Here is a 17,031-nt window from a genome sequence, read left to right as displayed (position 1 = left end):
TAATTACCTTGATCAAATTGATTGTCTCGATATTTCCTGTTCCAAAATTCATAGCATGAGAAACTAACACAACACATGTGCACTATCATTGGAATTCAACAAAGAAAACATATGGAAAGAAACAACAATCATTTTAGCAAATCCCATGCCATAATTTTCAGGATTAAGTGAACATCGCAAATTATGAAAGGAAATAAACAAATTGAAATCAAACATATGGAACCCTAATGCTTGTTCACAACCAAGTCAGTAGGATTAGATTAAAAAGATGAGGGCACAGTGGGGTATGATGAGGCGAGGCATAAATTAGGTTAGGTCAAGGATTCTAAATATCATCCTTGCCTTGACCCCAATTGAAAAAAAAAAAAAAAATAAGGGATTTCTTGAACTTGACTTAACTATAGTGTGGTGAAATAGCCTTTGACTTTACCCAATCAGTGTGGGCAGGGTTAGGTCTCTGCAAGTTCAAGCCATTTTGCCAACTCTACTTCCATGTTTGTCCTCTGGACGGATGGAAAAATTGGGCACCAACTCCAATTGAATCAACATTTTTTTTCTTTCTTATTTTAGTCTTTTATTGAGTTGATTGATGTTGATAAATATAGGAAACCCATCACGATGGGGTTGGTGATCAATTTACAAGTCTCTATCTCTTTCTCTCTATCCCCACTAGAAACTCCATCATGGATATATTGTATCCATGCACACCCCATGCATCAATCCCATCCTCTACTAATAGCAAATGGATAACCCAGGCAAGTCTTACACAATCAACAAAGCCATCAACAATTGGATCATTTGCAGAAGCTATCAACTAAACAACATAATCATGAATTCCAAAAAATAAACAAATTTTTCAGTAATTAAAATAAAGAAGCAACCACCATTTATAATACTTACAGTTTCCAAAAAATAAACAAATCTCTGGTGTTGCATTCAGAGCATCGAAAATTAAAACTGATAACCAGCAACATCAAAAGGCTGTAAGTAATCTGAGCAAAAAGTAGAATAGAAACAAATAAAAAATTATAAGGCAACATGGGACATGAACATTGGATATCCCTTCAACCAGTCATCAATAAGTTTCCACCAAAAGAATATCTCTATCAAAAGAAGCAAAGTTACTTGACTTGTTGCACTCAGCTAGTGCTCAAGGCCAAAAGGCCAAAAACCCAAATCTAGACTTGCAACAAAGTTTGGGTTTGCTCCCCCAATCCAGAAAACAGTCATCTCACAGAAACAATACAAAGCAAATGTGTAAAAGAAAATGTGTAATGAGTGATGACTCTTAACTTTGTCTTGCTAGTCCAACAAACCCTTAAACACAGTCAACCAAAGCAAACCAAATAACCAATAGATAACAATACATGTCATATTGGAGAAGTCAACTGTCTAACCTTCTAAAAACACAGAAGAAAATGGCCAGATACTTCTAAAAACACATATTGGAGAAGCCAAATGAACTAAAATGCAATATATATGCTTCATTCTAAATCTATAAAATAATGCAATAATCAAATATTAATTAATGCATTAAACACATCAAAACAGATACTGAAATTGAAATATTGAGAGGCACAAATTCTCTTACTTACAAATGCATGAGTCTTTAAAATCTAAATTTCCATTGGTGTAGGGTTGTCAACGGTAACCTTTGCCAATTCTAAAACAAACAATACACAAAATTAATTAAATAATTTAAAAGTAACAAGTATTGAATTAAAAGTAAAAAAAAAAAAAAAGAGTAACAATTAGTTTACCTTCTTCAAGTTGCTCAACATGATCCAAATCTTCTTCAACACTCATTGGGGTGGTAGATGACCGAATCCAATCTTGCGTACAAATCAAACTTTCAACCACTTTAGGAGAAAGAGAACTCCTAAATGGATCAAGTACTCGACCCCCTGTGCTGAAGGCAGACTCAGACGCAATAGTAGAAACTGAAATTGCTAACACATCCCGAGCTATAGAAGATAGAATAGGAAACCAATGAGAATTCACTTTCCACCAATTCAAAATGTCAAAGTCATCAGTTTCCTTCTCACACACTTCATTGAAATACTTATCCCATTCCGAAGGAACAGTTGTAGACCCACTACCACTAGTATACTTAAACTTTTTGAAACGAGAACTAAGTAAATTTGGTTTGCCAGATTTTCCCTTCTCAACATTCTCCACAATAGATGGAGTAGACACTTGAGACTGCTCTCTTGCTTCACCTTGAGGCGTCAATTTTTTCTTATATTCTTCATACAAAATATATACGGCATCTTTTAAGGACAAAACTGCAACAACCCCTTTCTCACCTGGATACATCTCCTGAAGTGCATACTCCATAAACTCTAACTTGTGCCTAGGATCAAGTACCACAGCAATATAAAGCAAGTGATTTATTTTTTTTTTGGATCCTCCCAATACTTATCAAACTTTTCTTTCATTTTTTCAGCCATCTCACTCAACTCAAGATCATCACCCTCCTGCCACTCATGTAAAAAAGACAGTGAACGATACTAATCTCATGGAAAAAAGTGTTGGAGGTGACATATGAAGTACCTGAAACCCGCAAAGTAAGCTCATAAAACTGTTGCAACACTCTAACAAACATTCTGACCCACGTCCAATCCTCTAGCTTGGGTCTCCCATCAATAGTAATAACCTGTTGCAAGTCATTATTCCAACTACTTGTACCAAGATCAAGCATAAAACATGGCTCTTCCTCATCAAACCTCTCAAAAGCCCTCTCAAACTTTTGAGCAGTCTCTAACATCAAGTATGTGGAGTTCCATCTAATTGCAACATCCAACGACAATAAGCCCTTACACTCTATTTTTTCCATTTCCACACATTCTTTGAATTTTCTTAGTCTTGCTGGAGATTGCCTAATATGTCTGACTGGATCCCTAACTCTTGTTATTGAATCATCTAGCTCTTTCAACCCATGTTGCACAACCAGATTTATTATATGAGCCACACACCTAATATGAAAATAATGGCCACTCATAATGCTAGCATCCCATTTTGCCATTTTTTTCTTGAAGTTACCCACAACAACATAATTTGAACTAGCATTATCTACTGTCAAACTCAAAACTCTATCAAGTTTCCATCCCATTAAACACTTCTCAATTGCCATAGCAATGGCATCACCCTTGTGACTATATATTAGACAAAAATTTAAATTTTTTTTCTTCAATGTCCAATTGTTGTCAATATAGTGTGTTGTCAAGCACATATAATTAATCCTTTGAATGGAGGTCCATGTGTCAGTGGTTAAGCAAACTCTTTGACATGAATTTTTTACCTTATTCATCAATTTTAACCTCTCTTCATTGAATAATTCAAAACAATCACGAGAAATTATCCAACGTGAAGGAATCCGAAATTTTGGACAAATCACATTAATGAAGTGCCTAAACCCCTCATTTTGGACAAATTTGAAAGGCATCTCATCCACTATCACCATGCGAGCTAAAGCCTTTCTAGCAAGCACTTGATCAAATCTCCAATTCACCAATCCCATACTATCCCTTTCTCTCTCAACCCCCGTTGAAGTTGGTTGCAAATTTAATTGCATTTGGTGGGTTTCCAAAGCATGAGGGTGTTTTTTACATGTTCCCATATGATTCCTTAGAGCCGTAGTCCCATTTTTTGGGGGATCACAATGGAACTCCGTAGAACAATAGTTGCATCTCGCTTTAATTTGACCCTCTGAATTTGTAAACTTTGTAAAATGATCCCACACATCTGAGGTAGCTCTTAATGTTTTTCTCTTTGCCTTTCCTAGTGATGTTGCACCTCTATCAGCTTCAGATTGACTACCTTGACTTGGTACTATTGGTGTAGGTCTTGAACTATCATCCATACTAGGGATATTTGTTGTGTGACTGGTGTCTTCTTCTTTTGCCATCTAAAATTAATACAATTGTAAATTTGTAATTAATATGTATTGTATTTAAAGAGTGATTTTAAATATATTCTAGTTGTTGTTATTTGATTTGTGTCTTAGGGAGTGAAAAGATCTCACATCATTTATAAGTAAAACAATTGAGGAATTATGCAATCTGTTGAGTGTTGACAATCTGTTGGCAGATTGTTTTTTGCTTCTGTTTTTTTTTTTTTTCCTTTCATTTTGATTTCAGTTTAAGTGGATTCTTGGATTGAGGCATTATGTGGTTTAATTTAATAATTTGAGCTTGATAAAGGCATTTTCTTTAATTTGACAATCTGTTGATAGATTATTTTTTCTTCTGTATACTGTATGTGGTTTAATTTGAGCCCAATGAAGGCATTTTCTTTATTTAGGAAAGCTTTGGTTGTTCTAATACGTGTGTTTATTTCATTATGTTATTTGTGTTTGTTGTGCTATCTTTTGGTAAAGCCTTCATATTAAAAATCAAACATGGAAAAATAATCATATATTATATTCTAATTGTATAATTTGTATTGTTCCCTTACATACAACATACATTATTTTAATAAACACACACACTGCCAAAGAAGGTAATAAAAACTATACAGTTGATGCAAAAAGTATCAGCCAACTATATCATTTTTATAAATGCACACAATAAGAGACATGCAGTTTGAAAACTTATGGTGTTTATGAAAAAGTAAAAGGGGAAAGAAATAACTAAATTATTATTAAATTTGTTGGATTACTACTTTATTCATATTTTGAAATTTTTTTTAAAGTTGTTAATGCATGTGACATGACATTATAAGATAAGATTTCATTATTGTTTAACTGCAAAAATTTCAAGATCACAACATAAGAACAATGGATTGGTTGTGCTAATTATTTTTAAGAGTGACATCCAACCAACCACATACAATATAAAATCATTTACACGAAAGTTTTTTAAATTAGTGGACATCAACAAATTCAACACAACAGTGCATCGAACCACATATATATAGTATAAAATCATTTACACGCTTATTGCTCAGATTAGTGGACATCAACAGATTCAACACAACAATTACATGATGACATCCAACCACATACAGTACAAAATCATTTACACGAATTTTTTTTAGATTAGTGAACATCAACAGAACAGATTCAACACAACAGTGACATCCAACCAAAAAGATACTTAAAAAATAATCGAATGTTCCATTGACTCATCAGAACAATTTTAGATTAGTGAACGAACAAAAGAGAACAGAACAACAGTCAACAAAGAACAAAATAAAAACATTTACACGAAAATGTTAAACAGTCAACAAAGAACAAACTAAGGTAAGTTACCTTTAACCTTTAGGAGTGGATAGACGGATAGCTAAATTGCTTTAGGAGTGGATCGTGGACCGTGGATGGACGCCAGTGATATCTGCAAGAAAAAAAATAACAAAATAAATACAGAGAGATAGAGGCATAGCTACATAGAGCAACTAAGAAAGAAATAGAGAGAGAGAGGGAGAAAGAGATCGCTCGAGAGAGAAAGAGATCGCGCGATGAGTCGATAATAGAAGTAGAACTAACCTGTTGGACGACGGTGGTGACGAAGGATGAGCGAAAGCAATCGATGACAATGGTAGACAACGACGACGACGATAGGGTTTTGGTAGGGGTTAGGGTTTCAATTTCGAGCCTCTCTCTCTCTCTCTCTCTCTTTTTCTCTCGTCGATTAGAAATCTGGAGAAGGCTCAAGAATGCACTCGAAGTCCCATCACGCACAGTTAACCGAAGCCATCACAAAATGACGTCGTTTATGATACACAAAAACGACGTCGTTTGATCATTGGTCGGCTTTGATTAATCGGTTAACCGACCACCAAACCGAGCTTATATTTAACTAACCGAACCGAACCTTGCTAACTGAACACATAATCGAACCGACCGAGGGTAACCGAACCGAACTGACCGGTTCGGTTAGTTCAGTTTAACCGAACCCCTGCACACCCCTACACCTAACTAGAGATTTTCAAATTCACTAAATCAAAATTAAACTACAAACCATAATCCAATAGAATTACTACCTATCTTGCTAGCCTACTACCACTTCTCACTAGGAAACTTCTTACAAAGAGAAATGAGAAATACAAAACTGAACACGAGAATCTCAACACTAGATCATGTTATAACAAGGCTAAAGTGAATTTACAAAATAAGACTAAGCCTTGAAGAAGAAAATATTGAAACAATTAAGCTCAAAAGTAATTTGAAGATCTAATATCTTACACGAACAAGCCCACTCTTGCAACAACTACTTTGGTCTTTAAAATGTCATGTGTTTATAGTCTTGAATGTTCCCTGTAAAATTCTAGCCACTAGGGATCAAATTAGCAAACAATTAGTATGTAGAAAACTAGCCTTTAGTTAATACTCAAATAGAAATTGCTAATAGTTTCAATAGGTAATTGACAATTTATTTCGAAATTTGAAAAACCAATCGACATCTTTCTAGGTTTAAAAAGAAGTTGGTTGTTTCATCCTAAAACATTGATTTAAAAGATATTCACTAAAATTGACCTACTTGATTTTGAAAGCAATTAACAATTTATCTTAACCAGTCAAGGATCTTGAAAAGGAAGTCGATAGTTTATGTTAAGTTTGAAGAACTAGTCAACATTCTTAGAAAACAAGTTGACAATTTTGCCATTATATTTAATGTTTAAATGATTTTTCTTCTATTTTGGGGTTACTTTCTTCATCTTTTAAAAATTTGATCATATTTTATAATCCACAAGGATTCATTAATTTAAAAGACAAGTTTAAAACAATTTTCAAGAATTGTTTAAGATCAAAACCTTGAAATCCAAAACACTTATTTCAACACGTCCACAACCTTTAAGTCCAAAAAACTTATTTTGATATCATTTAACCAGCACTTATTTGTTAGTGTAGGTGCTTTAGACCCAATCATATTGGGCATGTTGTACACTGACAATTGTAATCATGTTTATTATTTGAATAAGGAGTTGTTCAAATTCACAAGAAGTCATTCCATTAATTTCTTGTTATTATTATAATAACCGAATGAAACTAGATAGAAGTCCATATGATGTATACTGTGATTAATCTATAAAGATGTGAGATGATGCATCACAGTTACCAGACATCATTAAACGTCCCAAGTCATAACAATGTCAATAATGGACATTGACAATTGCGGTAAGACTTGTATGTGCTATGTTTTTGCTATGTGATAGCAATGGGGGTCTCACACCCATAGGCATGGGGATGCCTATGTTGGAAATGTATGCCCTAAAGACACGTTTTGTTTAATTTATGGTAATGATGTTTCTTTTAGTCGGTTTATGGCACATATATTATTTGCATTTAATTGTTGGAAAAGTGTCCATGCTATTAAGTAAGTGATTCATGTGATGGGTCGTTCTTCACAGTTAGGCATGAATCATGGGTACTTAATAAGCAAGAAAATATTACTCTTGATCTTTTGATAGAACTGGGCATTCTATCATGATAAGATCATTGTGCAATAGATCCTAATGGAGGATGGCTTGCCTTAGTCAGTAAACAGTCCATTTACTCTAATTGTACAAGTGCATTTGGAATGCGTAGAGTGGACCTGTGATAGAAGCTAATGACAAAGTACTAATTATCATGGAGCTAGTCTATCACTGCTACTACGTGGACGAGTACTCTAATACTTGAGTATTAGTTGGTGGTCTAGTGAACCTACAGCTATATTCTTAGATTCACTGTGGGTGAGGTCTATCAAAGATCAATAACCTTTTGAGTTAGGAGTATGGTTTCTAATTAGCTAAGACAGACTAATACAAGATAGTTTCTGTGATTCACCCCCTTGTGATTGTCCAAGAATAATCAAATAATCCAGGGGCCTGGGAACGTGACTTAAGAGTGTGTGCTTCTGGGTAGCTCCCAGTGACAAGCAAGTACATTCGAGTAGTCATGGATTATTGGACTAGTGATCTAAGGATGGTAGAAATCATTTAGAGAGGTGTTGGTACATTATTCCTTTCTAAATGATGGGTGTTACGCAGAGGGGTATTTTCGTCATTACACTAGTAGGTCAAAGACATTGCATATGCAAAATTATTCGTGGGGTCAGTGTTACCATATGGTGATAGTTGGAACACTTAGAATGACAAAATATAGCTACTAGGTAGCAGGGATATTTTGGTCATTTTAGTAGCCGTGAATAATTTGTCTTTTGGTCCCCGGGGTAGCTCGATATAACTCATGTATTATTTAATACATTTGGCTTGTTGGGTGAATTACATTGAGAGGGAATTATTTTATTCAGAATGGTCCATAATTAATTGGGCTAGAATAAAATAATAGTTCATTAGTTTTTAATTAATTAATTGGGCTAACCCAATTAGAAAATTAATTAAATGGACTTGGCCCACTAGGGTATTAACCCTAGGGTTCTCCCTATATATATTCTCTCATTGGTTGTTTTTCATCTAAGTTTATTTTTACTCTTCTTAACCGAAAGAGAGGCCACGAGTTTTGAGTCATACCTTGGAAGATCAAGAGAACGTTCAAGTTCTGATGCGAAGGAGCCGAACGATTGCAGGACAGCCGTCATCTCCACCACGAGAAGAAGCTCCCGCCCATCCTCCTCCTATCGCTTCATTCCGTCCGGTAATCCGAAGGAAAAGTAAGTTTCCTAGATTCTAATCAATACGAGGAAAGTTTTTTTTAAAAACGCTTCCGTTGCATGCTATGTATCCTCGAAATGATCCTTCAGCCTAGACAAGTACATAGGTGACCAATGTTGGAGAACGTGTCACTGGACATGACTCACCATGAGAATCCATTTTGGTTATATGTTGATAGTATTCTCATACGAGATGGGTGTAACTAATCCTTGGACCTGAGGTTGTCACGGTCATCTCATAAGAAGACCGGTATACTTTGACATCGTTTCGATGGGCCTAGACAAAGGCTGCATGTGGGCAATCGTTGGGTATATCATGAGGCTTATGGAGATGGGTGCATAGCCAAGATGGGACTCGTCTATCCCTTGATAGAGGATGATGTATCTAAGGCGCCTTCGGTGGATATTCACTTTAAATCTATGGCCATGGTGAAAGAGATCAATAAGGAGTTATTGATTTACTTTCTAATTAAGTGAAGATATCCGGAAGACCGAAGAAAACTCATGTGATCATTATCAAGCAACACATCGCCATACTTGAGATCACATAAGATACATTGATGAGAGGATCGAATTACACGGTAACCATGCTCGTGAAAGGTTATTTGCGGATTATGAATCCTTCTGAATAATTAGGTAGGCATGATGCCTTGCTAGAGGACAATCTTGTCTTATGTGTTTGTACCGACACATTGCCAACATATTCGGAAGCCTAATGAGTCATACGCAATAGACACGGTCCCTGGCTTAAACCAGGAGAGTGGACGTATGGTTAAGTGGGACACTTCGGCAAGAAGTTGTGCCGTCGTAGGTTCTCACGGAAAAAAACAAATAGACGTAATGACGTCGATATGACGAGAAGTCGTCATAATGGAAAGAGTTTCCTAAAAATGGCAATTGATTAAATTAGGAAGGAGTTTCTAATTTAATAATTTTCTATTTGTTGGAGTGATAAATAGGAAATAAAATATTTTTTAGGCTTAAGTTAATATTTGGACTAAATTAGATTTGGGCCAAATATTAAATTAAATATTATATTTGGATTAAATTGGATTTGCGCCAAATATTAAAATAAATATTATATTTGGACTAAATTAGATTTGGACCAAATATTAAATATTATATTTGGACCAAATTAGATTTGGGCTAAATATTAAATATTATATTTGGGCTTGAATTAGATTTAGGCCAAAATATTTTATTTAAACCCATAAAAGGATTTGGGCCATTTAATTATATTTCTAGTTGGACTAGAATAAGCCCACTTAATATTCTAATTAAATTAGAATTAATGGGCTAGCCCAATCCATTAGGGTTTTAGAAACCCTAGGATATTTTACTATAAATATTCCTTTATGGGTTGCCCAAAGTGCAGTGATTTTTGGTGTCATTTTTCAAGAGTTGAAAAACGTATTGCCGTTCACTCTTCCCATTTCTTTTGGGCATCGATTTGAAACGTAGGCGTTCTTTTACCATCCATACTCAAGCCGCACAAAGGAGAAGGAGCTAGCACTCCTATTCTGCTCTCCTTGCCAACGGACGCGTGCCGCATATCACGAGTTAGAGGCCGAACGCTTGGACGACTCGAATCCGCAAACGACTCGATAATCTAAAGGTTAGATTTATTTATTTGTTTGTGAGTGATTTAATTTCGACGTTGATCCAATCGCCGGGATTGGGGTAAATTCAAAATTTTGAACTACGCTGTTTACCCCGTAGCGATCTTGCTTTTTTTTCATTATTAAAGTTTTGTGTTAAGATATACATCATAAAAATCAAATCAACAACAAATTGTCACTAGGGAATAGTATGTGGTGAGAAAATATGAGTAAGATTCAAATATTTTACTTGTGGGGGTCCTTGCCCTTTATAAAGGCTCAGCGAGGTGGGATACTTAAGTCTTATATTTGAAATCTTTTTATCTTGACAGTTATGGAGTGATGGAGAATTTGTTGAACCAGATGTGGATAACAACAAATCTATCAAATTTTTCTCAAATCCTTTAGAATTGATATCTATTATACACTATAAAAAAACCGGCATTTAGCGGCGGTTTTGACCAATCGCTAGAATAACTGTTGCAAAATTAGTGATTTAGTGACGATTTTTAAAATATATAGTGGCAGTTTTTAGAACCGCAACAAAAATTAAAAAAAAATTAAAATTTTTAATTTTAGCGACGGTTCTAGAAACTGCCGCTAAAATTAAAAATTTTATTTCTCTCATGTGGCCTGCCTGCTCGCGGCTAGCCGCTTGGACCCGCCCCAGCACCCAGGCACATGGCAAGGCTCCCCTTCCCCAGTTTCGAACCCGCGACCTTCACTATGCGCGCGTACAAGCGAAACCGTCTGATCTGCCAAGCCCTCTTGTTATACAATTGCATATATAAATTATATAGCAAAACAAACACTATTTTCCAGAATTATATTTTATATTTTTTAATATAAATTAAAAAATATTAATTAATTTATTATTTTTTAAAAGAGTAAAGGAAAAAATTAAAAATAAATTAATTGAATTAAATTAACTAAATTAATTGATTAAAACTAAAAAAGTAGTTTATATATTTATTAAAATTTTGTTAAATTTATTTTTATTTTTATTTTTTTAAATTAAAATTTTAATTAATTTTTCAATTAATTTAAATTAAATTTTAAATCTCTTTTTAAGAATTTATATTTCTTTTTATTAATTTAATTTTTAATTATTTTCGTAAGTAAAATTCAAAATTTTTAATGAATTTTACGGCAATTTTTAAAACTGTCGCAAATATTAATTTAATTTAAATTTAAATTATTTAATTATTTTTCAATTTAACGGTGGTTTCTCAAAAACCGCCTCTAAATTCAATTTTTAATAAATTTTTCGACGATTTTGAGAAATCTTCTCAAATGTTAATTTAATTTTAATTTTAAATTATTTAATTATTTTTGAATTTAGCAGCGATTTGAAAAAACCGGTGCTAAATTAAATTTTTTAATGAATTTTACGATGGTTTTTCAAAATCGTTGCAAATGTTAATTTAATTTTAATTTTAAATTATTTAATTATTTTTTAATTTAGTGGCAATTTTTCAAAATCACCGTTAAATTAAATTTTTTAATGAATTTAGCGACGATTTTGAAAAATCGTTGCAAATGTTAATTTAATTTTAATTTTAAATTATTTAATTATTTTTTTAATTTTGCGACAGTTTTAAAAAATCGTCGCAAATGTATTTTAATTTTAATTTTGAATTATTTAATTATTTTTTAATTTAGCAGCACTTTCTCAAAAACCGTTGCTAAATTCAATTTTATTTTTTAATTATTTTTTTTTTAAATTTAACAGCAATTTTTTAAAAATCGTCGCAAAATTGAATGTTTTAATGAATTTTGCGACAGTTTTTCAAAATTGTCACAAAATATTAAAAAAACTACTGCTAAAAGAGTATTTTGCGGCGGTTTATAATTCATCGCTAAAAATCAATTTTTTTGTAGTGTTAGTTAAATTCATTGACTTTTCTCTTAGATTTGGGAATGATATAGGAACATATGTCATTTCTTAGTTGTTGGTCAATAAAGACATAAAGACATGGTGATATGAGATTTGTTATTTTCTTGGAGTAACATAATAATTCTATCTTTTTGAGTGTTTCCTTGACAACTAAAAAATAAGTGACAAGGCAGAGCATAGAAAAGGGAAAAACTCAGGAGGAAAAGTAATGTTCATTATTCATGTTTTGCTAAAATCCACTCATAAAGAGCCCTAGTGCCTAGGGCTTGGCCCATTTGGGTTGAGCCCATATGCTTCTTCTATTTTTGGGTATTAAAACTAACTTTTTTTTTATTGGTTTGTTAAAATAACGTAAAACACTAATTTACGTGAAAAATAAAGAAAATAACTCATGTCATTTTAAAAATTAAAAAAAAAAAACTTATTTTGAGGTGTTAATTAACAATAGGGCCCTTAGCATCTTTCATCAAAATATGCCAGCCAAATTAACAATCAGAGAACAAAAACTGGCATTGGATTCTCTTATTTGGTTGTACACATTATTGATAGTACTCATCATCAAAATTAATTACTCTACAAGCACAGACGTACAACTTAGTTAACAAGCACAACTAAAGCAAGACAAGGCAGTGCTGTCACTTATCTGCAAGCATTAGATCAATGATACCCAAAACCACATCACAAATACGCTTCAACCCATCCTCTCTGGCTGCAAGATCCGGAGGATAAGACAACGCACCATAGCGCTTAAACGCGCTATGACAAGCGTTGGGGTAATCAGCAGCTGCCATGACATGCATGTAGGCATAGTCATATGACTCCGCAGCAATGTCCTGGAATGCAGATTGCAGTGAATTCCCAGAATTCGAGTACTTGTCAGCACACTCCTTGAAGACTTTCTTCAGTACTTGCATGTCACTGGCATTGATGCTCGTCACTTGAGAGGACAAGTAAGATGATGTGGCCGTGGCATTAGCAATTCCAACTCCAACCATAATGGCAGCCAGGCCTTTGGTGTCGGCCTTGGGGCTGGTGGGATCGGATTTGAGAGATGAAACACATAGATCGTAGTGTTTGGTGCTCTTACAGGTCCTCTGGATCAAGTCGGCGTCTCCATTCACCAGAACCGGTGGCCGGAAGAAGGAAATGAATAATGCAATGGAAAGAAGAAGGGAGAAAGAAGAAGAAGAACAAGTAGAAGAAGCCATTGCAGATTTAGGGTCTCCTTACAGGTTATGCTACTAGTTTGACTTGCAATATTGCTGCCGTCCATTATTAAGCTGGTTTTGGTTTTTTCTTCTGTTTATTGAATTTCGGATTATGTTTGGCAGGCATCAATCATGCTGGTCATGAGGCCATGTTTGGAAGCTTCCCAGCTGCCAAAAATGGATCACGGGCCACAGCTACCTAAAAGCATGAAGAGAGTGGCTCCACTGTGATTTGTTTTTGTGGAATCCATGTTTGTTTTGGTACTAAAAGGGCCACAATTTGTAGACGCTTACTCACGATACAAGGAGGGCCTGAACTGGACCCTTCAATTATTGGGCGTAATGGGATTAAGATATTCCGATAAGATGAAGAATTGATGTGAATCGAACATTTTTTTAAAATTTTTATGGGAAAAAGAATATTGATGAGAACTTGATGGATCTTTGGATATGATGCATTGTTGACTTTTTGATGAGGGGAATACCCTCGGGTCCATAATTACTCTAATGCCCCGGGCATGCAACCATTGGCAGCAGCACCACGTGTCCGCTAAAGAGGTACTTCGCCTACGTTATCTCGCTTAGGTCTAGCGGGGACACGTGGCAGATATGCATTTCCATGCCAGTTGGCCTGATGATGGGCAAGGAAGTCTTCAAGCCCTTGGGGGATCAACCATTCCACCAAGGATCATGGAGATAAGAGCTATCTCGATCTCTTCGAAGGCGATTATGATTATGGAATCCTTGTCAGCAAGATTCCGAGAAACGTGGGATAGAGATCCGGAAGATCTCTATCTAGGATCCTTATCTCAGCACGAGGATAAAAGAAAAGGAAGGTGGGGAGGTAAGGGATCGAACTTCTAATTTCTTGAGCATAAGGAATATTTCTGAGATTTTTTTCGGGGTTCTGACTTGATCGTCGAAGAGAAACCGGGGGAGCAAGTCCCTGACTCCGTTGCAGGAGTTCTGACAGAGGTAGAAGAGGGTGATCAGCCACCGCATCATCAATTGGCACCCACTGTGGGGCCGAGGCATTTTCTTTTCTATCTCCGTAGTATAACTTGCAGCGACGATTCTAACAAATCCTCTTGGTTTCAATGGCAACAAGGAGGCAACAGTCTCGAGCTGCTGGGGCTAACCCCGCCCCAGAACCGAGCCAGCAAAACCCTCCAAGGAGTCTGCCGGGGAGAGATCATAGTCCAGAAGGTCCTTCTCCCCTGTCGGATCGGATAGTGCTTTTGGAGAATCAGGTCCAACGATTGATGGAGTTTCTCACTGGCTTCTTGGATCGCCAGCACCAGCAAGCTCAGTACTCTCGGGCAGATGAGAGGCAAGAAACCCCAAGGAGAGAAGAGTCCTATTCGCGGGAGGCGGATCCTCGGGGGCCCAGACAAGATGACGGGCGTGGCGAGGCAGCCGAATCTTCTGACATGTCGTATGTGCAGCAGCGGCAGGAGAGGAGATTGCGTCAGTTGGAGGAAGAGATTGCGGCCTTGAGGCCAAAGTTAGGTGAGGCTTAGGGGAAAACGGTGAATCAGCCCCTCAGTTCGGAGATCATGGCTACCATACCGCCAAAGCGTCTTCGCATTCCAGCCATTAAGCCCTATGCGAGGACCACCGACCAAATGGATCACCTGGACCTTTTTACCTCTCATATGATGGTGCAGGATGCTTCGGATGCAATGTGGTGTAGGGTTTTCTTGGCAACCTTGGAAAGGCACGTGCGTGCTTGGTATTCAAACCTGGCCCATCACTCCATAGCAAATTTTGCGCAGCTTCGGGGTAGTTTTTTGGCGCACTTCGCACTGCTCCAGAGGCATCGAAGGTTTACCATGGCCCTCGTTAGTCTGAAGCAGAACTAGGGAGAACCTTTGAAAGATTTCGTTTCACACTTCAATATGGAAGCTTTGAGCATTGAGAACTTTGACCACAATATAGCTATGGTAGCATTCCAGAATTCCTTAAGGCCCGATCCTTTTACCTAGTCGCTAGCCAAAACGCCCCCGATCACGTTCACGGACATCTTAGGTCGTGCTATGAAGTACATAAATGTTGAAGATGTCATGCAAGCGAAGAGGGCAGAGCATGCAGAAAAGAAGGAAAAAAAAAGAAACACCCCAAAGAAAGAAAGAATGAGGACCGGAGGGAAAAACATCATCCTCGGTGGGACTCAAGTGGGTTTAGCCCTCTGAATGCCCCGAGAGGGGAGATCCTTGCCACTATCGAAGGTAAGGACTATCTAAAGAAGCCTCGGCCAATGAAAGCACCGTCTGACAAAAGGAACTAGAATAAGTATTGTTGTTTCCATCGGGATCATGGTCATGATACAGAAGAATGTCACCAATTAAAAGAGGAAATCCAAGAGTTAATCAACCGAGGCTTCCTGAGGAGTTATGTGGCCAAGGAAGTTGATTCCCGAAGAAGGAAAGACTGACGGTCGCGGTCATGAAGTCCCTTTAGGAGGGACCGGGCAAATGACTGAGATCATGCTCGGCATTCGCCTACAAGGGAGAGACAACAGCGGGAGGAAGGTGATCATCCTTAGTCTCCAGTATTCCATACACTTGCCGCAGGAGAAGTGTAACGCCCCGCTTTTTCGGGCGCGTTATAACTTGGGACAATTCCAGGATAATAAAATTTTTCTTTTCAAACTTAATTCTAAATCACATCATACCTCGAATCCGTCCCAGAATTCCCCAATCATTTTTCTCGAAAGAGAATCACTTACACATCAAATGCGGAAGCAATGATCGAAACCTGATATCTTAACATTAATCATAAATAAATTCTTACATCTTCAACATTCCTCAAAACGTTCAAAATCTAAAGTAGCAGAACTTAAATACAGGGGCTACGTTACATACATTTTATTTCTCATGCACTCTGCTAAGTGCCATTTCATGCCTTATTTATCCCCGTATCTGCTACAATCTCCACCTGGAATGTTTGAATATTCCAGGGACAAAACCCAAGTTAGATGATGAATCATCTAAGTAAGGGTACAAAAAACATATTTCGTGCATGAATGCAATGTCTTTCATTGTAGGTGTCAACTGCACCCCTTATGCTACCTACCATTTTTGCGGCCCCCTCTTTCGAAGCCGAGGTGTATGGGTGCACCCTTGGTAAAGTAGCAGTGCCAGTTCGTACTCCTTACGGCCTCAAATGCGAGTGATCAATGATATCAACGTGTATTTATGCATTTCATAGTTATGTCATGTATGCAGCCTAAGTGATGGGTACATATCAGGGCATGTCAATATGATGAAAACATTTTCGAGGAACATAAACCAAGCATTTTTTGTAAAATTAACTTTAATTGGGGAGTACCACTTACCTTCTCAAGCTTATCGAGCTACCTCGATATTCGTGCCTTGCCTCGATTTGGGTGCCAACCTCAAAATTTGCACAAGTCTCTTCAACTTACGCCTCAAAGTATCATAATCTCCATAATTATTTAAATAAACATTAAAACCTATTTTTCCATAATTTCTGGCATTTTCTTTAATTTTCCCTCTATTTCTTCCTATTTTTCCTTAATAAATCCAAACTAAATATTTTTAAAATATTTTCTCAATTATTTCACTACAACAATTCATAAAATAATATTCTGAAATTTCTAAAATTTTATAAGAAATTTTACTCACCTTAACTTAGCATCTCCAACTTTCTCAATATGCGTGTCATATCCTCGAAACGCATGCTCGAGCCATTTTTCTTGCCAAAATCTCCGG

The 17,031-nt window shown here is 36.3% G+C and overlaps 1 protein-coding gene across 1 annotated transcript; it reads right to left on the bottom strand.

Moving 5' to 3' along the window:
• Nucleotides 1-12,574: 12,574 nt before the first annotated feature.
• LOC127810198 (cell wall / vacuolar inhibitor of fructosidase 2) lies at nucleotides 12,575-13,312 on the bottom strand. The gene has a single exon (XM_052349534.1). The coding sequence runs from the start codon at nucleotides 13,295-13,297 to the stop codon at nucleotides 12,725-12,727; it is 573 nt and encodes a 190-aa protein (XP_052205494.1). The 5' UTR covers nucleotides 13,298-13,312; the 3' UTR covers nucleotides 12,575-12,724.
• Nucleotides 13,313-17,031: the final 3,719 nt, after the last annotated feature.

This window comes from Diospyros lotus, chromosome 9 (assembly GCF_014633365.1).
Source record: "Diospyros lotus cultivar Yz01 chromosome 9, ASM1463336v1, whole genome shotgun sequence".
Lineage (NCBI taxonomy): Eukaryota > Viridiplantae > Streptophyta > Magnoliopsida > Ericales > Ebenaceae > Diospyros > Diospyros lotus.
The sequence above is the reverse complement of the archived record's forward strand: the minus strand, read 5'-3'. Positions and strand labels throughout refer to the sequence as shown.